Here is a 27,837-nt window from a genome sequence, read left to right on the forward strand (position 1 = left end):
GAGATAGAGAGAGGCCTGGTTCAGAGCAAAACTCAGGTGTTTCACCTACAACGCCATTAATAAGCAATGATGTGTCAGCTGCAGCTGCCCATGTCTATCTAATTTTGCTGCATCTGATAGCATTATAATCTTAACTGGATATTACATATATATTACATGGATTGTTCTGGGAACGTTCTGATCTTTATTTATTTATTTTTTTCTCAAATAAATGCAGTCAAATGTTTTATAAAGTGAAATAATATCTGACTTTTCCCCAGTTCATGATTTTTATAAATAAGTTATAAATTTTATAAAATATTTTCATTAAATCAATAGATAAGCTAATGTAGCAATCAAGGAAGCAAAGAACAGAGTATACACTCAGATTTGTTGTATTTTATTCTTCTGTAGTTACATAACATGTTGAGTTATACTGTAAGCTAACTGACTGTAATTGACTGAGACTCTGACAAAAATGTGCTTTGAACAGCCTATACAATGTAAATTCTGGTTCACCATATTTTATATCAATCATATCATCATAACAATGATCATTTCCTCTGCCACTTCCAGCCTGGCTCACAAATCCAAAGTTGTACATGTAAATCAAGTAATAACAAAATAAATTGATTGGCACTAATATATAACCACATCAACTATAGTCAAATTGATGGGAATATTAAATAACACTTTATATTGTCTCTGCACCTGTGCAAAGTGTCCCAGTAGTTTTTACACGGTGTTCCTACACACCAGGAAAATGAAAACAGTTAAAAAAAAGATGGGAATAGCTCCTCTCATTGAGATTCTAAGAAAGTCAGCAGTGCTCCATGGATATAGCATGCTTTGTATGCATGGGAGGAGGAGTCCATTTGACTTCATCCTCCCAGATCGATGACATTATCATGCGATAATGGAACTGTAAAATAGCTACTGAGAGGGAAATTAAATTATCCAGGAATCATTCATTCTTCGAAGGCCACATCTGAGGTGTTCATCATATTGCTTCATGCAATACTTCATTAAATATTAATAGCTTCCTTCATACTAAAACATTGAATTTGGCACAAGTTAGAGATCTACGATGTTCATAGCTTACATCTCAACAGCAAGTGTTCAGACTGTATGGTAAGATTCATGATTTGAGGGAGAGATGCTTTAAAGTAACCCGCTAAAAGCCAATTACAAGGCTGAGCAGTACCATATTGCTTTTTAACACTACAGGTCATAAATATAATAGTTTTGTTAAGGACATGCTCTTTGTTGCAATACATACAGTATACATAAATCTGCTTTGTTGGCACAGTAAAAATCACAAATATTTAACATACTTCTAAAGCAGAACAGATTTTTGAACATTTACATGAACAACTGTTAGTATTCAACCATTAAAAACCACAACGCAGATAAGAAAATGTTTAAAAAGTGCCTTTGCATATCCCTTGGCAACAGGAAAACACATTTTGGAAGCACTCACATTTTTTCCTCAATTCCATGAATGACTTGGCACAAAGAAAGTAGTAGGTTCAGCACAGTAATAGGGCAAATATGGGGAGAGAACAGTAATGACAGCTGTTGATAATGTCTGCATTTAAACATGTCCTCTGGAATGAGCCTCCCCCTTGTAATGGCACTGATTTCATTTTTCTGTACCTCTGAATTCTTCTAGAGGTAATTCAATCCAATCATCCAGAACTGGCTTGGGTCTAAAACTGTGAGGTCTCTGTAAAAGAAATCGCATCACTCTTGTCCACAGTGAAGCCACCATTGACATAGGATTTCTTCTCGCACTCTTCATCATCAAGAGTGGTCTCAAGGGCGAACGGATTGGCCACGTCTACATCAGAAGTAAGGTCCATCCTTTCCAGCTCTCGCTTCGAGAGCTTCTGGACTATTCCAGCTCCGAAGGCATCCCCCAGCACGTTGACCATAGTGCGGAAACGATCACTAAATAAAAGAGTGAGGGGGAAAGAATAAAAGTTTCACAATGACCATCATGGTGTTAACACTGATAATATTCAAACTGAAAAAGAATAATGCAAAGAATGTTTAGTACACATAGATTGATCCGATATGTGTAAGTTTTAACCAAATGTGATTCTCCTTAATAAATGTAGACTTCAGGGGTGTCCTATTTCCTTGCTATTTCTTGAAAATGCTAACTTTTCCCTCCATCTCAGAGCCCTCGGTATTAAGCTCTAATTTCCCCCTCAGATGGCAACGTCTGAGGATTAGAAAAGGTCGGCATTCATGTGGTCCATTAAACCACCTAATGCCAGCCTCTAAGCCCTAAACTGAATTAACACCCTACACACACTCCTTCTACACTAAAGGGCATGAGATGCACAAATTCTGTGTGAGACAAGACTGCAAAAAAGCTGCCCAGTCTGACTGGTCTTTCCTGACATCAAGTCTCCATAATTATGAATTTGTAGTCATCTGTGTTTGAGTAAAATGAAAAATGTTGATTAAGACTGCATTATTAGCAATGGATTACAAGATTTAAAAATATGTTAAAGGATGCATAATTGTATATTCAATTTCCAAGACACTGTGTCTGAAAGTAATGTAGGTTATTCCATTATATATGAAGTGAATATATGAATAAACTGTACACAAAGTAAATTGTCAAATTGACAAATCAGTCCATTCTAACTTTCAATGACTTCACTGACCTGGAAGACTGAAAATATAAAGTACATCATTCCCTGATGTGTTTTCTACCACTCCCTGAATACTGTTTTGAGATAGCTGTTCAAATGAATATGAATCTGATTAGTAATTCAGATACGCACATCAGCCAATCAACAGCCACAATTAGAGTGACATCAGTGGCAGGAAGGCCCACTGCTGTCAGCACGATCACCATGGTTACCAGTCCAGCATTAGGGACTCCAGCTGCTCCGATGCTGGCTACTGTTGCTGTAATACTGCAGAGGTAGCATTAATTAAATTACTGCTGAGTCTTCTGGTTTTCAATAACAAGACATAAATGATTTAAAAACATCACTGCTGCACTAAAATCCTCATAAAATAGTAACAAATGTACAGCCCTAATTCTGTTTTCAGTTAAGAGTACAATGGTACATGGTGAAAATTCTACCCAGATGTGAATGGAATCTAATCTATACTTACCTAATTGTCACTATTTGTCCCACATCAAGGTCAAGGCCATTTAGCTGGGCAATAAATATGGCCGCCACTGCCTCATAAAGTGCTGTACCATCCATGTTAATGGTGGCACCCACTGGAAGGACGAACCGGGTGATCCGCTTGTCAATCCTATTATTTTCTTCTGCACATCGGAAGGTGACTGGTAAGGTCGCAGAGCTAAAGGAAAGCAGGTGTAATATTTAATATAATAATTTTAGTTCTCACTTCAGAGTTTATAATATTCCTACTTAAATCTCTGACTTTAGTATTTCACAAATATACACATAGCCATCAAAAAGAACAAAACTATCAATTATACTCTAAATCAGAAATCTTTTTGTTCCCACAAAAAAAAAATCTGCTCAGTGTTAAAACAGACCAAGAGATTTCACCGCGTTCATCTATTGTATTATAGCTACACACTACACACTATCCGCCCACTCATTTTCATCTGTCACGTACACACTCAAACCCTCGTCACAGCAATATGACAACATCTTATCTGACTGTGTTACACAACAGCCTTAACTTAGTCACTTCTTGACCATTTAACCTCTGATTAGCAATTACTGTTCACACTCTTCAGACACTGTAGAATGCATTAGAAGCTGAGGCTCACCTTGAGGAGATCATTAGAGCTGTTAACAAAGCCTGTGCCATCCCCAGAGCAAATGTGAATGGATTCTTTCTTACAAAGACGAAGTAGATCAGGGGTAGGAAAATAATGGCATGGATGGCAAGTCTGTGAAGTCAGATATAGTACAGTATATATAAATATTGTGCATATCTGAGTCAGTGTAGGATAAATAATCTGCCCTTTCTGTAGTAGATTTGAAAAATGCATGTTAGGGAATGCCACATTTAGAATTGTTAAAAAAATTCAGACTACTGCCAATTAATATCATACATAACAATAATTAATTATTGGGGATTTGTGCTCTTTCAGCTACAAGAGCATTAGTGAGGTCAGGCACTGATGTCAGACGAGGAGGCCTGGGCCAATCAGCCTACACCGCATGTCTTTGGACTGTGGGAGGAAAGTGGAGTACCCAGAGGAAGCCCCCGAAGCATGGGGAGAACATGCAAACTCCGCACACACAGGGTGGCGGCAGGAATCAAACCCCCAACCCCGGAGGTGCAAGGCAAATGTACTAATCACTAAGCCACTGTGCCCCCAGTATAAAGAAACATTCTAGACAATTGTGCGCTTCCAAATTTGCAGCAAAAATTTGGTGAAGACCACATATGTGTGTGATGGTCAGGTGTGCACAAACTTTTGGCCATATAGTGTACAATACGAAAAAGTATTAAGCACTCTAAATTATTTATACAAATTTTGTTAAAGTTATGTCAGCCTGTGGACTAGATATCAAGCATGTTCAGGTTTTATTTTATGCAGTTCTGTGTAATTCTACCTCTTGGTAAATATAAAAGAAAGAACTTGTTTTAGTGTTAAAAACTTGCACAAAGAGGCACTCATTATAATTCACACCTTGCCAAACACAAGTAGTAGCAGATAGCACTATATCACCACTAGTGTACACTGCAAAGGTTCTGATATGTTTTATGTGCTCAAACTCAGTTAGCATTTTCCTAACTACTATTAAATGTTAACCGGATAGGTGACCTTTTTGTGAAAGACCTGGATTAGTAAAATTTTTTGCCCCAGCTTTCCTTGGATTCTGAAAATGCAGTTTAATCCCAGCAGGATTATAGATATATACTATATAGGAAGTAACTGCAGTGTACTTCAGTAAAAATGTAGATGTAGTTAAAAAAAAAAGTTTAGTACACAAAGTTTCCTGAGAAACAGGACATTTTGGACAAAAGTCCTTCATAAGCTGTGCAAGCAAACTGCTTCAGAGGTTGTAAGAGGTTTCTGATGAAAGGTCCTGTTTCTCATTTATCCTTCTATATATCTACATATATTTACTGTATATCTATAATCTGTATGTATGCATGTATGTATGTATGTATGTATGTATGTATGTATCTATCTATCTATCTATCTATCTATCTAGGGAGGGATCACCATTAAGATAAGATTAGATGGATGGATTAGAGAGGAGTGTTCACTTTTACGCACACCTTGCAATTTCAACAAGGTCATGATCGCATTTTATTTATCTTCTATCCAGTCATGTGAGAATCGAAATGTTCTTGGTATGACTCAGCAGCAGCAGTTCTCTAGCCTCTTTCCTTTCCACTTCAGTTAGCTGCACCTACAGAATCTCCTCACGGCTGTTGGGTCAGCAGCATTATTCATGTCATTGGAAATTTAGGGGAGCTTACAGCCATCGAAAGGTCCTATTACTGTATCCGCAGGTTGAGCAATTTTAGAAGTCCTTGGTTCTTATCTGGTCAGGGACAGGGACAGCCAATATAACACAGTATCATGGATGAAAAGGCTACCATGACTGCAGTAGTATATCCACTTCACTGACAATCAATAAGTGAATGTTAGCATTTCAGCAGATACTCACCCACTAAGCACAGTCACCATGTATAGGCCCATTTTCCTGAAGATATCCCAGTCCTCTACCTCAATGATCTTAGCAGCAATCAGAAATAGGATACCCACTGGCATGTAACTACAAAATCAAAAGCAAGAACACTGTCATCAGGACTTAAGATTTAAAAACAAATTTATTAAGTATTACTATTGTATATTGTATAATGAAGCATTAAAGAAAAAGTACTGACCACATAATGATTTGGACCAGTCTCATAGTAGCCTCATTCAGGGCATCAAAAAACTCTAGCAGGATACGTCCCCGTTCCCCCATTTTGCCAATGACCAGTCCAAACGCAACACAAAACACAATGATGCCAAGAACATTGATGCCGTCTGAGTACGTACCCACTATAGTGTAGTCTTTAGTCAGGTTCTGTTAAAAATAGGCAGACAGATATATTATGGGTGCTACTGTCCAAAACAATGATTCACCTGTATCTGAAGTCTTCCATCTGTGTTACTTTAGAAGAGAGATTTCTTTTTTTTTTTAACTAGAACTTGTGTTTTTTAACTATAACTGTTTTCCCATTTACCTGTGCAACAGTTGTCAATATGGTGGTTAAAGGTGGGAATGCTGTTGTAACCATATTACTGGTGTTTGATACAGGCGGTTCTATCTCCTTGCGCTGGGTCTTGTACTGAAGGAGAGATATACATGGTTACATAGTTCATTCATTCATTCATTCATTCATTCATTCATTCAAGATCTATCAGTTACCTGCTGAAAACATGCCTGCACCAGATTCTCTGGAAACATATTCCTAATGAAATAAAAATAAGATAGGTATTAAATAGAAATGGCACCGATCAAATCCCCTCAACTGGCCAACACCAGCAAAAAATGGTGGATCGGATATCAGAGAAGAAAAAAACAAATTTGTTCTGATCCTGTAACAAATATAACCTGAACTGTCAAACATAACAATATAAAGCAGAGTAAAGCAGGTCATGTGATAACAAGATAAGCCATGAGGCCTAGCGCTAAGAACAGCAAGAGTGACTAAAAATAATCATTTTAAAGCTTAGTAGTTTTTAAAGAAAAATCAATATCAGATGACACTCAAGGTTTCAGTATCAGTATCAGAGTTCTTAGATTTGTCATTAAACATGAGGAATGCTTAAATAATGAGGAACTAGTTACCTGATAAGATCCATCAGAGTGTCAGCAGTGGTGACATTTGGAGTGGATCCAGCTCGGTCAATATTGTCTGCTGTCTGAGAGACTCCAGGTTTAATAGTTGTTACCAAGATTATACCTGTTGGGGATATTAGGTTTTTGAGTGAAATGTTTTAATGTAGAACACAAATGTTCTCTACATCATCATTAAAAAGGATTTTTAATTGTGTTCCTGTTGCTCACCAAGGATGACAGCTATGATCGTGGTGGAGAAATAATAGATGACTGCATGGAGTCCAATGCGGCCTGACACTTCTGAATCCAGAGCTGCTACTCCTGCAGGAGAAAAGGTTTATTGTCAGTTTTTTTCATAGTAATGTTAGCATTTTGTTTAAATAATAACTTTCACTCAAAATGAATATAAAATAACTAGACTGGCGCAAAAATTGTGCAACAATAAAGATTTATTTGCACACTAGGGATAGAAATATCATATTGCAATTGGATTTCTGCATATTTTGACTATGATACAGTATGTCTTGCACATTATTTAAAGCAAGCACATTGATGAACATTTTAGTAATTGGCCTGCATTATTTGGAGCAATGCTGGACCATATCAATGGTGGGATTCATCAACACCCACTGTAACATCAATCTGATACCTCTGAGAATGATCAGAATGGTCACGGCGCACAATGTATTATGTATTGTTTCAAAGAACAACACACTACATACTGGATAATGTGATACTGTGATAATGAATAACAAACACTATATTACTCAGCCCAACCTGTTTGCATCAGTGAGGCCTGACCTTACTTGAATGTTTATTTTCAGTATAGTTGTCTACACTGCAAGGTTTATCATTACATGAGCTTCTTTTCACCTGATATGTGGCTTTTTCATGGCCTTTCTGTCAGCTATTTTTCCTGTACACTCTGATAAAGGCTGATAATTATGTACCATCAGCAGCAGCCGCAGCAGTAAGAGCAGCTCTATTGAGTGGAGGATTTGTTTACCTTACTAAATACTACTGCATAGACTACTCACTCAACCGTGTATTTTAACACAGTTGAGTATTTAACCACCTCCATGTTAAAAAAAGGTAACTCCATTTAAATTGTAAGGCTACAGTGAAATAATAATATAAAAAGTTTAAATTTTAGATTAATTTATGCAATATAGTATACTGCTGCAGTTGAAATTTCTTAAAGTTGCGGTTTGTAATTTTTATATGTATTTCTAGACCTTTTGGCCCTTTTTTTTCGAAAAGGAAATTCACAAGGCATACATAATAGTTTTAACAGAGGCGGTGGGGTTGGTTTAGAAGAAAGTGAAAGGCCTGTTCGATGTTTACATTTTCAACTGCAAATCAGTTTGCAGGGAGCAGACGGCTCTAAAAACTACAAACTGCCCCTTTAACTACTGGGCATAATTTGACAAATGTGGCATGCAGTTTTAGTCATGCTAATGGGTGCTTCCATTACCTTCTACAATTTAATTTAATTACCTTACAACCTTTCCAGTATTTCCAGTGAGAAAGCATCTGAGGTTTTACATGTTATCATATTTATTATAAACTAGATAACTAGATTGTTACCTGTTATCATGCTGGAGATTATGAGGGGTAAGATAACGAGCTTTAGCATTCTCATCAGGAGCTCTCCAGGGAAACCAAAGTATTGCTTGTCAAGGTTGGAGAGTGCAGCATATTCCCTTACTAACACACCCAGTCCAATTCCTGAAAAAGGAATGTGTGACACACACAAACACACACAGAGAGAAGTTTTTCATGAATAGTAGTAAAATTCCACACAAGTACTAAAATATTACATGAGCTTTTTCTGGTTGATTAGTCATGGGTAATTCAGTAAAACAAACTTTTGCTTTATATCAGTAAGCTCTCAGGAATGATCCCTTGAGGAGAGGACTGTTGTCTGTTTTGCTCTCCGATTAGTTAAAAAGTGAAGGGATGTTCAAATCCCACTCAAGCTGTTAACAAGAACAAACTTTTCCAGTATTGGTACAATCTATTGAAAGCAAAGTCATCAGATGTGCACACAGATCTTTATGCAGACAAAACTGCTACTATATCAAAAAAAACGAGCACTGCAATCATTAAAAGCTCTGTGTAATGACTCATATTGAAGCCTGGAATGATAAATGCTTATGTGAATGAGTCTCCTACACTGAATTACGGTCATAGTGATGAAATACTGGGAAATTCCTGTCTTTACAGTAAATATCCTGACAGCACATCCAAGTTACTTTGAGCTCCTGAATAAAATGATTGAGTAATAAAAGATCATGGAGACTTATTCATATCTTTGGAATCCCAAATTTTATTCCAAGTAACGTTATCACAGAGGAATTAGTCTTACTGCATAATCCCAGATATGAAAGTATGACGCTTGATATGCTTGGCATAGATAGCTGATAATAGTGGATGGTACATTCTTACAGGAAGTACATTTTAGAATCATATGTGATATTTGACTAAATAATATATCACAATTTTAAATAATAGTTCTGATAGGCTAGGGAGAGTTTATCTGTTAAAAAAATCATCACACACTTGTCTCATACTTCTCAGTTATTAAATAATCTCCAATAGACATGCTTATGTGGTGTCTTATACTGTATGATACACTGACGAATATAAAAACGCTGTCTTTTGAGTTAAGTGTGTGATTAATTAGACAAAATGAACCTAATGAAATGTCCTACTTGTTAACAACATTGGGCTCATAACAAAAGAACTAGCCTTTGGGCACCAAACATGTGTAGCTGATATATTTTGAAAGGGGAAAACTGTATACAAATAATTTTTGGATAAACTATAACTTCAGTAATAACCAATAGGTATTTTTTCCATATATCCTTTAAGACTGTTGAATTACTAGTATTTTGTGCTGTACAGTTTTTTGTTAATTTTTTTGTATGCTAAGATTTTGAACAATGCGTATTAACTTTATTGTTATACTTTGTAAGTGAATAGCTGCAATAAAGGAATTGCTTAACTGTCAGCTGGGCAATACAGAAATGCAGAACTGTGCGATAGTATGCCTTTATGGGGCAATCAGCAATTTACAGCATCTTACAATTCACTCAGCATGAAATCAGTATAGTAAGACTCTTGTGTCAAACACATGGCAGTACTTCGCAAAGCAGGATATCCACGTATCTAAATATGCCATTTAGTAATACGCAATATATTTTCAATCTAATCAGACCATATTCATTCATCATCAGAGAGTCATATACACTTGAATGCCTCTCAACACAACTGATGCCTGTCTTAGTTTTATCTGAGTTGGATATAATACCACACAACATTGTTAGTGACAGTTGTTAGTCACATATTTCAATGGTTACCAAATGGCTAGATTTGGTGTGTGAAAGGTTTTGTTCAGGATGCCTAACCGAACTTTGGTAGTAGTTTTTCCCTTACCTAAAAAAATCACATACATGTTTTTCACCACAATTATTTGAAGAATATGTGATCACATGGTAAAAAAACATGAAGGTGCATTTCACCATGTTAAGTCCTGAAATTGCACATCGCTCAAATCTGCCTGACATGTTGATAATATGTGATCACATAATAAAACCACATGCCATCCAGATGTAAAACTAAATTCCCAATAACCAAGCCAGATGCAACAGTGGCAAGCGAAAAACTCCCAGAGACGACATGAGGAAGAATCCTTGAGAGGAAAATGGAACACATCAATAATAATACAAATTATTATTCTTCCACACCTGTACATTATAAATCAAACAGCACTAAGTGTGTTGAATCATAGTCTTTATGATTACAGCAGAAGTTTTTAGGTACAACTTCAGCGTATCCAAGTGAAGTTTTCCGCTGAGGCAGGGGTTAGTCTTGGGCATACATTGTTCTTGGTAAGTGCAATCTTTGGTGTTTTCATGTAGGACCACTCCCAGCAGGAGACAGTGAGTCACAAGTGCAAGTAATTGAATCATGTGATAAAAAAATCAAATGTGTCAACCAAACATTTTATATGTGAATCATATGATGATATGACATGACTTTTCTGCAAGTGTTTCTGTACAATAGACCATTGCAGTAAATATCACTACATAGCTGTGCGGGAGGGCTGCTATTCTAGACAGGTTCATAGTCCTGGGATTTTCAAAGGCTCACCGTTAACAGAATAATTAAGACCAGCACTGGATGTTAATGTGTAATGAAAAGGACAGTTTTCATTGTCACATGCTGAGTCTAGTCACACTTCTCTGTGGTGGCCACTAAATGTTTGAACAGCCAAGTGAGACAGGGACACCAACCTCTCTCTCTCACACACACACACAGACACGCCCACATACTGAGACCAAGAGAAAACTGATCAGTGATTAATCAGCTATGAACCCAACATACCTGAAATATCTAAAATGCTAGGGCTGTAAATAGCACACTGGTTATTGCAAAGACTGTAGTATGAAGCTACATGGTACAACAAAAGACAAAGAAATTATAGTGGAAAAGGCATATAAATGTCTCATTTGCCAGCATTATGTCAATGACTGTGATCTGTTGAATGATTTCCACACTACGGACAAATAGTACTCTGTAGAGAGATTTAAAAAGGAGAGAGAGAGAGAGAAGGAGAGTGCTGCAGCTGCAGAAGAATGGAGGTGCTCTCTGTCACTGCATGCTCGCATGCAACACACACAAAAAACCCCAGAGGAGACAAAGCAGCCGAAAGACAACATAATTTCTGGAAACATGCAGCTCTTCATCACAGAGCCACCTGTCTTACATTCAGACAGATCTATAATGTTGTAGGAGCCTTACCCAGTAGCACAGAGGCGATGGTTGCTATGAGAACCCAGTTCCTCTTCAGCATGCCTTTCACATCCCTGCCTCTCCGCTCCTTCTTGGCCAACATGTCCATGCTCATAGTCCAAAGCAAGGCACAAAGGCAAATAATCAACCAAAACGTTACTTGCCACCTCTCTGTAGCTCCACTATTCCTCTCAAAAGGCTACACCCGGATGAGCAGCAAGGGAGCTTTTCCAAACGCAGCCGGGGCGGCTTTATAAAGGATGCTGCTGTCAGTTACAACAGGGTGGGGGGTGGGAGGCAGGAGCAGCGAGCGTAAGTGAAGTGTGCGCAGAATGAGTGTGTGAGCTGTTCAGAAGGATTTGGTGCTCATGATAACCTTTGACCAGATATCCTGGCTGTAGTGCTTGTTTTCTGCAGTGTGACTATAGATTATGTGGGGGTGGATGTTATGCCACCTTTTTACACAGAAGGCTGTTATAGAAGGGTGTTTATTATTTCGTTGTTTATATATTCTTTTCTGAGGGTAGTTTATTTTTTCTATTTAAAAAATGTTAATTGGGTAGTTTCTGCTTTCAGTACTAGTTTCTGAAGGTTCAGTAATCTTTGTGAACTGAACCCAACATCTAACATCTTTCATTAAAAAGACAAAACCTGTGAGCATTATCTTGTAATAGACTAGGCAAACTAAATTTGAACATAAATACAATATAAACACAAAGAAGGAGATTTGACAAAATTGTCACATTTTGGAGAAATGTGCTGCATTTTGGAGAAATGTATACAATAACCAAATTTGCAGCCTCTCTGCTCAGTCTTGTTAAGATAACTGATAGCTGAAACACATTTGCTTACATCACTGTGTTTTGCTGAATGGGCTTTCTGGTCTGAAAAATTTTAATTATTGCAAATGAAAAAACCTGTTTTAGTTCAACATTGAAATATACAGGGTTAAATAGATCACTTAGGAAATGCAATCCAGCACTGTTATAAATTATATAACTTAAATGTAATCAGTAACCTTTTAGATTACATTAAAAGCCTCATCTAAACTCAACCAATCCACTTCTGAAGTAATGAGTTTATTTGTGCTCCATAATTCTGTAACCTGACAGCTCTTCTCCTGAAAACATAAAAAAATACAAAAGCTGGAGATTTTCCCTGAAATTTTGTAATAATTGATACCACACATTCCACAGTGACATCACAGTACAAAAACATAGCACTTTATGGCATGCCAGTTAAACATTACATAATTTTTCTATGGCACCTTCATTTTGTTAGAGAAAGGTGTGTCGAGCCTTTACCAAAACAATACTCATATTAGTACGATACCAGGAAATAAAAGGCCTGTAAGTGTGGATTAGATATACTAATTCTAATTTACAATTCTAATATACAAATAATAATTATTTTGATTTTGATCACCTGGATTTTTTTTTTTTAATTTGATGATTAACACCAAAGCATGTGCATAGTTTTCATTTTGTAGGGCTACAGTTTATAATGCAATTATCAAAGACCTTCCTGTTCAGAAACCAGTGGCAGTGATATGGTGATGTATACTGCCCCCATGTGCCAGAGAACATGTGGCAAATAATGAACTGTTAAAGATCCTGGCTCCTTAAATCCATTATTATTATTATTATTATTATTATTATTATTATTATTATTATTATGTTTTTTTTTACCATTACACTACAAAGCAATGAGTGCATTTGCAATTGTGCTCTGTGACATGATACAAATCTCTATACCAAATAATTTGTAAATTACTGTGAGATATTTTATGTTGTAGGCAACATCTCAGCTGGTTAAAGATGTGTACACATGCATGGATGCATTAGCTTACTGTAAGGGTCCGTGTAAGACTTTACATATTTATTTATATTTTATATTCATCTTGGCAGGCAATTCAGCTGCATTCAAATCACTCTCCTATGTAATAGCACCTAGACAGATGCAATTAAGACATGCTGTATTCCTAACGTGCTCAAACAAATATGTCCTCTCATAATAAACCTTTTTTCTACCCTTCTTCATGCCTCAGTTTCCTTTTCTGTGTAGCGGTTAGTTGAGCTTTTTGCTTAGCCATTTCTTTCAATATTAACCAGTGGTTAGCCTCTTCACTTGATTGAAATTTGATTGGGTGCCAATCGTGTGGATAAGATATGGGTGATGTGGTCATATCTTCTTGTTCTAGTAAGGACTCTAGCTGCTGCATTCCGGACTAACTGGAGCTTGTTTACTCACCTACTGGAACATCTAGACAACAAGGCATTACAGTAATTCAACCTAAAGGTAACAAAAGCATGAACTAGTTTTTCTTCATCATGTAGTGACAGTATATTTCTTATTGTAGCAATATTTCTGAAATGAAAGTAGGCTATCCTAATAATAGCTACATGAGCTTCAAATGATAGACTGAAGTCAATAATTACACCCAAGTCTTTAACTGCTGCAAATGATGTACCTGAAAAGACATCCAGAGTTACTATGTGATCAGAAAGCTTACTTCTGGCTGCATATAGTCCTAGTTTAAGTACTTTTGTCTTGTCAGAATTAAATAAAAGGAAATTAATAAGCAGTCTCTAATGTCCTTTCCACATTCCTCAACTTTATTAAGCTGGTGTCACTCATCTGGTTTGCTTAAACATACAACAATGTCATCAGCATAACAGTGGAAACCAATACCATGTTTACAAATAATTTTACCTAGAGGTAGCATATATAGAGAAAAAAGCAGTGGGCCTAAAACAGAACCTTGTTTAACACCAAACTTTACCTTAGTAATCATGAAAAAGTCACAATTTACATCTACAAACTGATAACAAATAGTCAAATAAGACTTGAGCCAGGAGAGGGCCGTTCCCTTAACTCCAACATTTTCTAGTCTATCAAGGAGAATAGCATGTTATCAAAAGCTGCTCTAAAGTCAAGCAACACAAGCAAGGAGCCACAACCCTGATCAGAGGCCAGTAGTAGGTCATTTACCACTTTAACCAGCGCTTTCTCTGTGGTATGATGAGGCCTAAATCCTGATTGATAGAGTTCATGAATGTTTTTTCTATGTACGTATGAGCATAACTGCTGTGCTACAACCTTTTCTAAGATCTAGGAGATAAAGGGGAGGTTTGATATTGGCCTATAGTTGGACAGCTAACAGGGGTTGAGGTCAAATTTTTTAATCAGGGGTTTGACAAGGGGCTAGTTTAAAGGATTTAGGTACATAGCCAGTGCTAAGGGAAGAATTGATTATTTTTAGAGGAAGTTTGATTGCTTCTGGTAGTATCTGTTTGCAGAAACGTCTAGGTAAGCAATCTATTATATAAGGTGATGATTTTGGTCAGGAAATTAGTGAAATTAGTTCAGTCTCATGAAGGGGAGTAAAACATTTTAATCACTGATCTGATATGGTTATATTGTTATCTATGTGGTTAGTTATCAAATTGTCTGGCTTTAAAGTAATAGTCTGAATTTATGCCGAATATTTTCAATTTTGTCATTGAAAAAATTCATGAAGTCATCGCTACTACATATTGATGGCATACATGCTTCTGTGGTGGTCTTATTCCTAGTTAATTTTACTTCTAATTCTAGCAGCCAAAAGCTTTTCTATAGTTCAGGAGCCTCTCCTTCCATGCTGTATGTAATACTACCAATTGAGTTTGATGCCATTTACATTCCAGTTTTCGAGTGGTCTGTTTTAAGGTGATCACTATATAAGAGAGTGCTAGTTTTTTCTCTCTAATTATTTTTCTTTTAAGTGGTGCTACATTATCTAGAGAATAGCAGAACGCTGACTCTAAGCATTCAGCCGCCTCAGTAAGTTCTGTGGGGTCAGATGGTGATCTAATCAAAACTGATAACTCTGGGAAATTACTGATAACACTATGTGAAGTAGCTGAAGTGTAGTAGCTGTATGTTTGACACAGTAGCACATTTTAAATGAGATAAAGTAATGATCTGAGATAGCTTCAGAAATGTGGAAATGTGACTATATTTTCTATATTTAATCCAAATGTTAATTTTAAATTAAGAGTGTGACCACTACCGAGTGGGTTCTATTATGTTCTGAATAACCCCTACTAAATCTAGAATGGACACAACACCCGGGTCTTCCGGGTGATCAAAATGAATATTAAAGTCTCCAACAATTACTGGTTTGTCTAAAAAAGCAACCAGGTGTGAGACGAGATCTGCAAACTCACAAAGAAATTCAGAATATTGCCCTGGGTGGTCTGTAAATAATAATTAGCAGAATTGAATGAGTAGACTTATTTTTGTGGCTACACATGTTACGTTAGTACAAAAAACTTCAATGCATTGAATTTATGTCCAGGTTTTTGTGTGCTGCCTAGACTATCATTATAAATAACTGTGACACCTCCTCCTCTGCCAGGTAGAAGAGGCTGATGTATGGGACTGCATCCGGGAGGACTAGCTTCATTTAATGTTAGATACTCATTTGGTTTAATCCATGTTTCTGTTAAACACAGTACAATAAACTCACATCTGATCATAAAAACATCTGATCAGTAATAGTTTCATTAACAATAAGCACTTTAGATATAAAAGATCTAATATTTAACAGTCCTATCTTCAGTTCAAAGGTGCTGGCTGTACATTCAGTATGATCTTATTTTATGTTAATTAGGTTACTAAAACAAAGTTTGAGTATTTCTACATTTTGTCGAAGCTTGGGGAACAGACACAGTCTCAATATAGTGGAACCTGAGTGACTACTTAGTGCAGCTAGCAGATGGTCGGTTTAGCCTGCTTGTCTGTTCCCTGGCCTTGGCTCACAGATAACTAGGCCTGTTCTAAGACTATGTGAGTATGCTGCAAGAAATGAGAGCAGCACCTTCCCAAATGAGATGTATACTGCCCCGCCCTAACAGGCCAGCCTTGCCCTCAAAACTACTCCAATTATCTATAAAGCCCACATTGTTTTAGAACACCACCTGGACATCTAGCAGTCCACTGCCCATAACCTGCTGTAAGCTACAGCCACATTGGGACAGGGCCAGAGCATATTACTGCATCGGACATCACCTTCACGAATTTACACACCTCTACATTGTTACTCTAAGTATCCTCTGACTGATGAATATTTTTCTTTGAAAAAATGAAAATGCGACAGAAGGGGAAAGTGAAATTTACAACAAAAGAAGACAATAGCTCAAAATCATTAATGGAAACAGAAAAAACGGTGTAGTTTAAATGCTAACACAGGCAAGAAACTCCTGGCAACTACGTCCTGTTTATAACTTTCTTACTGTGCTGTGTATTAATTGTAGTGTTATTGTGCAATATCTGTCAGATTTATAAGTTATTGTTTCCTCAGGGAGCATGTTTACTGAATTTGATTTGGCTCAGACCTATTTAATAGTGTTGAATTTATTAAAGAATCACATAATTAATATACCCCATGTACAAATTTCTCACTGCTGTTGGACCTTCACAGAGCACAATGCTATGGACTATGAAGGCATGGAGGGAGAAATGCATCTTAGATGGGCAGCTGCTTGATGATGATGGAGAGGTGGTGGAGGAAGAGGAAGTTGAGGAGTAGAGTGACCTGCCATTGTCCTTAGTTAGGACACGTTACAAGTATAATAGTATTTTGCCAAATGTTTACATTGTACCAAATAATTGTTGTATGTTTATTGCTAATAATCCTTTATTCGTTTGGACTGTGTTATTGAATACATAATCACTGTATTTAATAAATAATTTGTGTGTGTATATGTGTGTGTTTTGAGTGTTATCCGAAAGGATTTTCAGACAAATTGATGTTTTCAATCTCTTTGAATTATACATTGTTGTATTCATATTTCTATTTAAATATAAAATACTCATTAAATATATACCAGTCAGCCATAACATTAAAACCACATGCTTAATATTGTGTAGGTCCCCCTTGTACCACCAAAACAGCTCTGACCCATCGAGGCATGGACTCCACAAGACCTCTGAAGGTGTGCTGTGGTATCTGGCACCAAGATGTTAGCAGCAGATGCTTGTAAATCCTGTAAGTCCTGTAAGTTGCGAGGTGAGGCCTCCATTGATCGGACTTGTTCATCTAGCACATCCCACAGATGCTCGAGATTGAGATCTTGGGAATTTGGAGGCCAAGTCAACATCTTGAACTCTTTGTCATGTTCCTCAAACCATTCCTGAACAATTTTTACAGTGTGGCAGGGCACATTATGCTGCTGAAAGAGGCCACTGCCATTAGAGAATACCGTTGCCATGAAGGGGTGTACTTGGTCTGCAACAATGTTTAGTTAAGTGGTATGTCTCAAAGTAACATCCACATGAATGCCAGAACCCAAGGAAAATTGCAAAAACGACATTGTGTTCTAGTTGTGAAAATGAAGTAAGTTTGATGCATTGGTGTGTTTGAAGTGTTATATAGATAAAACAGGAAAAAAACATGAAGAGCTTTGTATTTATTTCACAAAATCTAATGCACAGAACGGCCTTTGGGGGGAACTGTTTCATAATCCCACAGGCTTTATCTGTGAGGCTGGCAGTCCATGCTTTATTATGGTTCATGCCAAGATGATTCCAGTTAATTTACATTTTACAAAGATGCAATGCCATGTGGAATATTCTATATACTATTAGGAGACAGCATATTAACTGTTGTTCCCTTGCTCATTAGGATTAGGGATCTTGGTCTACTCAGGATTTCTGTATGATGCTTTGTGACAAACGTTGTTAAAAGTGATATACAAATATATTTCTTTAAACTGTAGAGATGAGCATACCAATTATACATCAGGTATAATGATTTTTGAGTTCACAGCAAAGGTTCTTACTAAACTTACTTTTAGAGAGAAAAAACTTACTATGACTTGACTATAAATTGTTGTCATGTCTTGACAGATTTTTTGAGACTTTCATTCCTCTCTCTCACTCTCCTGAAAGATAAGGACTTGCCTAGTTTTAAAAAATAAATAAATGAATAAAGCATTCATTATATTGAAATTTAGAGACCAGGCCACTCATTGTTTGTGGAGATAGTCACCATGGATACCTCCCTCACTAGCTGGGGGCATTGTGGTGCCACAGAGGCACAGGAGGCAGGTCAGGTTAGCCTCACTGAGAGCATCTCACTTGCTGGGATGGCACAATGGTACAGCTGTTGAAACAGTGTATACACCTGAGAGAGGGATGTCTGAACCCAGAAGTGGTATCCTAGATCTGGGAATAGTTTGGCAGGACACAGATGGGCCTGTTCTCCAATGCCAAATCGACTTACTGTCAACAGTAGAGCTGGAAAGAACACTAGCTCAGGATACACTAGCCCATGACTGGCCTCACTGTGTACTCTACACATTTTTGCCTAGTGACCCATAAGGCCTTGGTTTCCACTGCTTCTTTAACTAGTCAACTTAGAACCAGTGAATCTTATGCTTTGCTTGTTCTATATCGGGGCTGTATACAGCACAACTAAAAATGTACTAAAAATGAGGCAACCAGTCTCTCTTATGGAGGCAGAAGCCTGAGGTTTTTGCATCTGTCATTGCAGCCATTATGCATGCTCTTTTATCAAATCCTGGCTTTAACACTCTTAAAGACTTACAAAAGAAATCATTACACTGTAGACTATCCAAGCCACTCACATGGATGGATGTACCACGAAATTGTTTAGGCACTTAACCAGCTGTATTGGGCAGAGAATTCAACTTTCATTTTGCCGAGGCAGCCTTAACACCAGACTGTAGTGCATTCATTGCTGCTGCTGTGCTGTGTTCCTGGTTTACACTCCAATCTTCAGTCAGCTTTGATGTCGAACTATCACAACCCTCAGCTGACATGGGCCTCAGGTTCAGAGAATGAGACACAGCCACTTATAGAACATCAGAATATGAAGGTCTACTAGGCTGCCTCAAGCTCTGTACTTCAATTTGCTGTTGGATTTCTGCTAACAGCTCTTGCATTTAGCCCATGGCCAATGCCAGCACATATAATCTGTGTTGCAAAGCAGTAAAGGCACTCTCCCCTCTTCCATGGAGTATTTTGCCTGCTTTTGTTCCTGCCACTGCAACTTGGTGAAGGAGCTTACCTAATTATTCCTAGCAGCCTCTTCAGCTGTTTCTGCTTTTCACTTCACTTCTGCCCTGAAATACACAAACCGTGAGAAAACTGACAAAGTTTCAACAATTCACACAAACTATAACTTTATGGACTTTCTAAGATTTTAAGATTAGTCACTCTTTATCTGCAGCATCCACACTTCAACATGCAAACTTAAACAATATGTCTTCTTTGGCAAGACAGTCAATTGTTAACTACTCTTACCTATGATGCGCCTCAACATTCTCTCTGACTGCGCAGATTTGAAAAATAACAATAACAAGATTAGCAAAAATGTAAAGAACTAAAAGACTGCTGTGCTCTGCATCTTGAATCCATTTCCTCTACAAGGCTAGAATGGGAAAGAGGATGAGCATGTGGTAGCTGGGACTTTCAGCTGCTCGTGTGAGGTCAGAGCCACAAGGTGATGGCTTTACTATTAGTACTAGGCAGGGAAATGAGAAAATGAAAAAAATCCACTAGTTTCGAAGGAAACCACCTGGAGTGTCCAGAATGAAAGGAAGAAGAACCACATATATGGTTATAACAAAAATTTTCATTATTATTAATGGGTTTAAGAGATTTTAGTAAGTAAATAATTTCTACTAGCCACATTTTAAAATGCCACATTTAGCAGGAGATTTACTAACTTTGAAATGTTTAGCAATCAGATTGAACAAATCACATAGTAAATAACATATTCCTGAGAGAAGGAGCCTTTTCATTACATGGGATAAATAAGACATGAATAACAATAAAAGCCATTCCAAAGGAAACAAATCTGTCTGAATAGTTTACATGTTTGATTCACACAATACACATAAGCCAGATCTATACATCTGTAATGCTGCATAATAAGACTAATAATAAATTACATAGGTACATTTTATGCCCAAGATTTAAAATGAATCTATTTGATCTTGCACAATACAATATCTGTAAAGACATAGCCAGTTGTTTTTCAGTGTACCTCTTCAACAACTGATATCTAATAAAATATCACATTGGGGGAATCTGGAGTGTGTTAACTGTCTCACAAATCTATAATATTTTCTGCCTCGGACCGCAGATCTGATGATTCTGCTTGCACACGGTGGCCGTCAAGCTGGGGGCGGGATCACGTTCGTTAAAAGGCGTAGCCCGAGCGCGAGACTTCTGTGTGTGTCCAATCAGCGTCGACCTAAGGACCTCGGCGTGGTCTATTGGCCAATTAGCGGAGAGAAAGGCGGTGCCTCGTCTCTCTCGGCGTCGGTGCTTTGAAAGCGGTCTGCTCCGGCAGGAGGAAGTGCATAGTACGGTGTGTTATTTTCATGTCCGTGTTGGTTAATTTATACGAATAAAAATACATAACCGCCGACATCAGACTAGCGGGGTGCTGGGAATTTTCCGCACTGTCCGGAGAGCTTTGAGCGTTTAAATATAAAGCAGAGTGGATAGTGTGTGTAGCTGGAGCAGCGTGGGTTAAGGTGGGCCTTGCCCGGATATCTGCCAAGCAAACTGAAAAATAAATAAATAAATAATAATAATTAAAAAAAGCATTAGCGAAGCTTCTCCTGTCACCTGCCTGCTAGGAGTTGAAAATATAAATTGGCACGCATTTATATTGGAGCTTTGAACCCAAACAAGAGGACTAAAACACCCTCATGCAAATGGGTAAGTGTGGCTTTTTTACACTTCTGGGAATGGAGATGTGCTGATTTTACTCAAGCTCTGATTCAGATGTAGAAACCGCTCGAGCCTCTTCTTCAGGATGTGTGTTGTTTCAGTGAGAAAGCCAGGCTAGCTAGGTGAAATATCTCCGTTTTCCCATGTAGGCACGTTTGCTTGTTGGTTTCTGTTACTGTGGCTGTCAGAGCATCAAGGGAGGAGGAAGAGAAAACATGAAGCAGCACTTTAACTGTACATGCTCAGATTACTGCAAGCACAAACCCCTACACGCATGGCTGCTGTGCTGGTGTAACATCCTGGATTAAATACAAATCAACGACGCTGAAATAGCGAGGCTATAACAGGGATTTTGTCAAAGCTTCACCGTGCTGTAATGGAAATGTTGCTGCTGATGAGAGAGAGAGAGAGGGAGAGAGAGAGAGAGAGATCAGACATCAGTGATCAGCACCTCTCTGAGCTGAATCACATACTGCCTATCGAGGCACTGTTTACTGTAGTAATCCCTCAACCCTAGCTTGGTGGATCATTGCGGGTTAAATGGCAAGCCGGTTGTTGTAGACGGCTTGGAGATGTAGGGACCCTGTCAGTGTTCACGCTGCCCGATTCCCTCCCCTCACACTGGATGCTTTGCATCAGGACATGTCGTTTTGTACGTGGTGTTGAGCTCGGAATGCAATCATAACGACAAATAGACGTGATAAAAGCAAAAGCTCTTGGTGAGTGTGTTTGAAAGAGGTCACACTCATCCACGCCCTGCACACATCCATCTCTGTTCTGACTGAGGGATGAGCTGTATGGAGAGGAGACTGGTGAAGGAAGAACTGGGCCTCAGCTTTCACTTTTTTTTTCTTTAAACCACATACTAACCACTTTACTTGAAACAAAGTAAACAAAGTATATTCAGTCACTTCAGTATATTCAATCGCTTCAGTTTATACTTCAGTATATTCAATCGCTTCAGTTTATACTTCAGTATATTCAATCGCTTCAGTTTATACTTCAGTATATTCAATCGCTTCAGTATATACTTCAGTATATTCAATCGCTTCAGTATATACTTCAGTATAGTCAATCGCTTCAGTATATACTTCAGTATAGTCAATCGCTTCAATATATACTTCAGTATAGTCAATCGCTTCAGTTTATACTTCAGTATATTCAATCGCTTCAGTATATACTTCAGTATATTCAGTCGCTTCAGTATATACTTCAGTATATTCAATCGCTTCAGTATATACTTCAGTATATTCAATCGCTTCAGTATATACTTCAGTATATTCAATCGCTTCAGTATATACTTCAGTATAGTCAATCGCTTCAATATATACTTCAGTATAGTCAATCGCTTCAGTTTATACTTCAGTATATTCAATCGCTTCAGTATATACTTCAGTATATTCAGTCGCTTCAGTATATACTTCAGTATATTCAATCGCTTCAGTATATACTTCAGTATATTCAATCGCTTCAGTATATACTTCAGTATATTCAATCGCTTCAGTATATACTTCAGTATAGTCAATCGCTTCAATATATACTTCAGTATAGTCAATCGCTTCAGTTTATACTTCAGTATATTCAATCGCTTCAATATATACTTCAGTATATTCAGTCGCTTCAGTATATACTTCAGTATAGTCAATCGCTTCAATATATACTTCAGTATATTCAATCGCTTCAGTATATTCAATCGCTTCAATATATACTTCAGTATATTCAATCGCTTCAGTATATACTTCAGTATATTCAATCGCTTCAGTATATTCAATCGCTTCAATATATACTTCAGTATATTCAATCGCTTCAGTATATACTTCAGTATAGTCAATCGCTTCAATATATACTTCAGTATATTCAATCGCTTCAATATATACTTCAGTATATTCAGTCGCTTCAGTATATACTTCAGTATATTCAATCGCTTCAGTATATTCAATCGCTTCAGTATATACTTCAGTATAGTCAATCACTTCAGTATATACTTCAGTATATTCAGTCACTTCAGTATATACTTCAGTATATTCAGTCACTTCAGTATATACTTCAGTATATTCAGTCACTTCAGTATATACTAAAATATATTCAATCACTTCAGTATGTACTAAAATATATTCAATCACTGTACTATATACTTCATATATAGTCAAGCACTTCAATATACACTCGTCGAGCACTTTATTAGGAACACATGTGCACCTACTTATTCATGCAATTATCTAAACACCCAATCGTGTGGCAGCAGTGCAATGCATAAGATCAAGCAGATATGGGCCAGCAGCTTCGGGTAATGTTCACATAAACCATAAGAATGGGGAAAAATCGCAGTGATCTCAGTGAGTTTGATCGTGGCATGATTGTTGGTGCCAGACAGGCTGGTTTGTGTATTTCTAGAACTACTGATCTCCTGGTATTTTCTCACACAACAGCCTTTGAGAGTTTACTCCGAATGGTGCAATAAATTAAAAAACATCCAGTGAGCGGCATTTCTGGAGACTGAAATGCCATGTTGAGGAGAGAGGTCAGCGGAGAATGGCCAGACTGGTTCGAGTTGACAGCAAGGCTACAGTAACTCAGATAACCACTCTGTACAATTGTGGTGAGTAGAAAAAGATCTCAGAATGTACAACATGTCAAAACTTGAGCAAAAGTCGTCTCAAACTGGTTTTATGAACATGACAATGAGTTCAGTTTTCTTTAGTGGCCTTCCCCGTAACAGGATCTGAATCCAGTAGAGCACAGTTGGGATGTGGTAGAACGGGAGATTCGCAGCATGAAAACGCACCTAAAAAATCTGCAGGAATTGTGGGATGACAATCATGACCAGAATCTCAAAGGAATGTTTCCAACATCTTGTGGAATCCATGCCACGAAGAATTGAGGCTGTTTTGAGATCAAAGGGAGGCTGTACACAGTATTAGTATAGTGTTCCTAATAAAGTGCCCAGTGAGTGTATACTTCAGTGTATTCAATCACTCCAGTATACTTGTCTTAGTATGGGTGTAAGGACCTTCAATTGCCATAATTATTAATCTAATCAGTTAATTTAATGCTATGTCTATGCCTACATCTAACCCTAAACTTAATCTCCATAACCAAAAGAAAACCTTTTAGCTTTTTTAGCTTTAATTAAAAAAACGTAAGAGAAAAGCTGCAGTTTTTGTAAAAATGGTGGCATGGTGGTGCAGTGGGTAGAGTTGCCGCCTCCGTGCTCCAGGGTTCTGGGCTCGATCCTGCGCTCAGTTTGCTGTCTGTGTTTAGTTTTGCATGTTCTTCCATTGTTTATGTGGGTTTTCTCCCATGGTCCAAAAACATGCTGGTAGGTAGATTGGCTATGCTAAAGGTGTGAAAGAGTGTATCAATGTGTTTGTGGTTGGTGCTCTGTGATGGACTGGCATCCCATCTGCAGTGAATTCTCCCTCCTCATGCCAAGTGTTACTAAGATAGGCACCGGCTCAACCGTGACCCTGACCAGGATATAGCAGTTACTGAAGATGAATGAATGAATTTTTGTTAGAAGCAGCTTTATTCATGGAGACCAGCCAAATATCCTTACAAGGTCATACCTGTCAGATATTGCTATGCTTGTTGGGACATTTGGTCCCTGCCAAGGTATAAAAACATGCCCCCATGTACAAACACTCAGTTGCATACATGCACATCCAAATCAGTCTTTTTATCCACAGCAGATCCTTTTAAGTTGATTTCTTTTAAGCCTGATGCTTTGTTGGCTTTAAATCACTGTGATTATTAGATTTGGCAGTGGATTTCAGGTGTCCTGTCACTGTCTGACAGGCTGACACTTGCAGTTTGGGATTGAGCAAAGAACTCTCATTCTGAGGGTGTAACAGATAAGGCCAAAAATGCACTTGACCTGTGTGTATGCCATGTCCTACAGGGTGATCCCTGACACATGTTCCTGATGCTTTAAAGAAAAACATGCCATAAGACAGATTTCATGAACCAAATCAAACCTCAAGCACTCTGCAAATGAAACCCTGTTGAACCTCCATACATACCAGTCTGTAAGCCTGGATCTAGTACATGCATTCAGCATGTTTGAAGTTGCTCTGCCAATGCATCATTAACCGTTGTGCCTAGTTATTGCTAATTTTGTTTCTGAGTAAAGTAAAAGTAGAATAAAAAGTAGGATACTCTAGCATTTTCTCAGCCTAATGTCAAGTCACCATATATGTAGGATGCAGTGTCCTCCAAAATTATTGGTAGCCTGCATGAAAGTGAGCGAAAATGATTGTGTTGATAAAGTATTAATCCTTAAAAACATTGTTGCATGTTTTATGTGAGTCGTATTGGCATTAGAAGTGTGAGTGTTGAAAATTAAACCAACTTTAATTTAGTCATTATACCAGCAGTGGTATTGATATCGAGTCTAAATTTGTTAAACCATGTAAAACTAACGCTGGAAACTCTGAGACAGACGAGTGATTGGTCCATATTTTAACAATGGTACAGACCAGTCACTATGTGATTTTGCATTGTGATGGACACAAAAAAACCACTAAAATACATCATATCATTTTCTTAATTTTTTTTTCTCTTTTTATTAGAATAATTAAATATATAGCTGCAGCATGCTGTTTGTAAGCCCTGGTTGCTATGGTTTCTTTCCCTGTAAATCTGGGCTAATGCTGGGCTAAAAATATGTGATTTTTTTAAAGCTTACTTATTTATTACTTTACCCAGAAATGGGTAAAACTAGCACAGCTGCTTGCTGATGTCCATTTATTTTCATCAGAAAATACTAGAAGGAATTGCAACATGTTCTCTTTCATCACTTACCCGTGAAGAATCGCCTCCCCACCATATGGCCTTTCTCAAATCCTTCATTTGCTTACCTATTTATTATTTAGTAAAGTCTGGGCTCTCTGTCTGTAGTTTAGCAGACTTGTGGGTGTGATATTGCTTCAGGAGCAGTTAGCCAGTGTTTCAGACATGGTTTTTCATTGTAATAAAGGAGCCTGACAAGCCATTTGAAACATTGCTTATTCTCTTCACCTGCTGAGTGTTCCTGCTGACCTTAGCACCAAGATGACCAAAGTAGGCCTCTTAATAGTCTCTGTACTTATCTATCACTTTTAAAGCCTCTTTTGTGACAAGTAGTCCCCAGCATTGCCATTCACATGATTGTAATTGGCTTCCCCTGTGTCCAAGTGACATTAGTAAAGCCATCATGCCTATTGAAATAACTGAGATTGGTTACCTACATAGTGTCTCCTGGATGTAGATATTTGTCCTGGTTTGTTAGACAAGGTTTGGTATTACATGTCTTTAATTTAACAATGAGACTTAAACATTTCCGAGAGGTCTTTCTTTGCAGGCTTTCCTGAAATAGAATATTGCAATGTTCTAGAAATATCTTTATGGGATATTTATTTCTGTGAGTCATTGAGTTTCTATGACTGAAACAGTTTATTTAATGTGTGCATCTCTGTGTGAAATCAGAGGACTTGCTTGAATGTGTGATTGTGTTTTGTTTTGTTTTGTTTTTTTCTGCTTTTTGTCTTACTCTGTCACTCCACCCAGGGCTCATGAATCAAGGCAACAATCATAAATCAATGATTATCAATTATAACTGATTCTAAATTGATTATTATTGAAAAAGGACAGACAACTAGAGAGTATAAAATCTGTCTTATTTTAAAACTGTTGTGTAAATAATTTAATAGTCTAGCAAGGTGATTTGCCCTTTAGTCTGATAATTTTAAAATAGTTCTTCTCTCCGTCATCATCATTCACAAATTAATGGTCTACCCCAGGTCACAAATCGATCAGAGGCTACTAAATCAAATAGTGTCGTATTGTATCGTATCAGTGATATCATGAAATATAGAATCGTTGCCTTAAGAATCGAAGTTGTATCATGTGGAACCCTAATGTTTACACCTCTGCTTTGTACATTTAGGGTGCAGTCAGATCAATCACACTTCTGTAAACCGGTTTCCAACAGGAAAACCACTCCACCTTTTTCCTGATGTCTAGATTTTCCCATGATTCATGGCAGAAGCCAGTTTTGTGTTTCCAGCCATATCATTGTTTACATTGATACACTGATAGTGGGCTAGTGAAGTGTGATTATGTTGTGATTTTTTTTTTCTTACAGAAAATAACATGAAATTGCGAATAATCTTAGATTCATGCATACCAATTAATTTTCAAAAAGTTGTGATTAGTACCACATCCCTCGAAACTTACCTTCTGGGTAGATAAGAAGCAAGGGCTGGAGGCTAGCTAATGTGGGAGCGTGGTACTCTGTACACTGTATCAGCATTTTTACCTTTCAGTGTATATTACATGAATAACTCATTTCATTCTAGTAAAATCGACCTATCAGCCAAAATGCTTTTTGACCGGTGGAATTAAGACCAGTAGCTTTAAAGAAAATGGAAAAGATCTAATCAGTATGCATCAAAAATGTAAAACTGTTTTACTTAACATAAGAAGTGCAGTGTTCAATACACTTTATTATGTACACTTAACCTTTTCCCCG

The 27,837-nt window shown here is 37.5% G+C and overlaps 2 protein-coding genes across 4 annotated transcripts in view; one reads left to right on the forward strand and one right to left on the reverse strand.

Moving 5' to 3' along the window:
* Positions 1–358: 358 nt before the first annotated feature.
* On the reverse strand, positions 359–11,873 carry slc1a1 (solute carrier family 1 member 1). Its single transcript, XM_026936726.3, has 12 exons — positions 11,589–11,873; positions 8,370–8,510; positions 7,011–7,103; positions 6,792–6,906; positions 6,369–6,411; positions 6,184–6,288; positions 5,839–6,023; positions 5,619–5,726; positions 3,755–3,877; positions 3,118–3,312; positions 2,778–2,912; positions 359–1,929 (listed from the first exon to the last, which is right to left on the reverse strand). Exons 1-12 carry the CDS (start codon positions 11,692–11,694, stop codon positions 1,689–1,691), a joined length of 1,590 nt encoding a protein of 529 aa, XP_026792527.1. The 5' UTR covers positions 11,695–11,873; the 3' UTR covers positions 359–1,688.
* A 9,033-nt stretch (positions 11,874–20,906) lies between these two features.
* Positions 20,907–27,837, forward strand: part of rap1gds1 (RAP1, GTP-GDP dissociation stimulator 1) — a 33,612-nt gene continuing 26,681 nt past the window's right edge. For all 3 annotated transcript variants that reach the window (XM_026936697.3, XM_026936699.3, XM_026936698.3), the window contains exon 1: positions 20,907–21,317. In XM_026936697.3, coding sequence (XP_026792498.1) covers positions 21,308–21,317 — 10 coding nt within the window. In that variant the 5' untranslated portion in view covers positions 20,907–21,307. The remainder of the gene's footprint in view (positions 21,318–27,837) is intronic.

The sequence above is a fragment of the Pangasianodon hypophthalmus genome, chromosome 4 (assembly GCF_027358585.1).
Source record: "Pangasianodon hypophthalmus isolate fPanHyp1 chromosome 4, fPanHyp1.pri, whole genome shotgun sequence".
Classification (NCBI taxonomy): Eukaryota; Metazoa; Chordata; class Actinopteri; order Siluriformes; family Pangasiidae; genus Pangasianodon; species Pangasianodon hypophthalmus.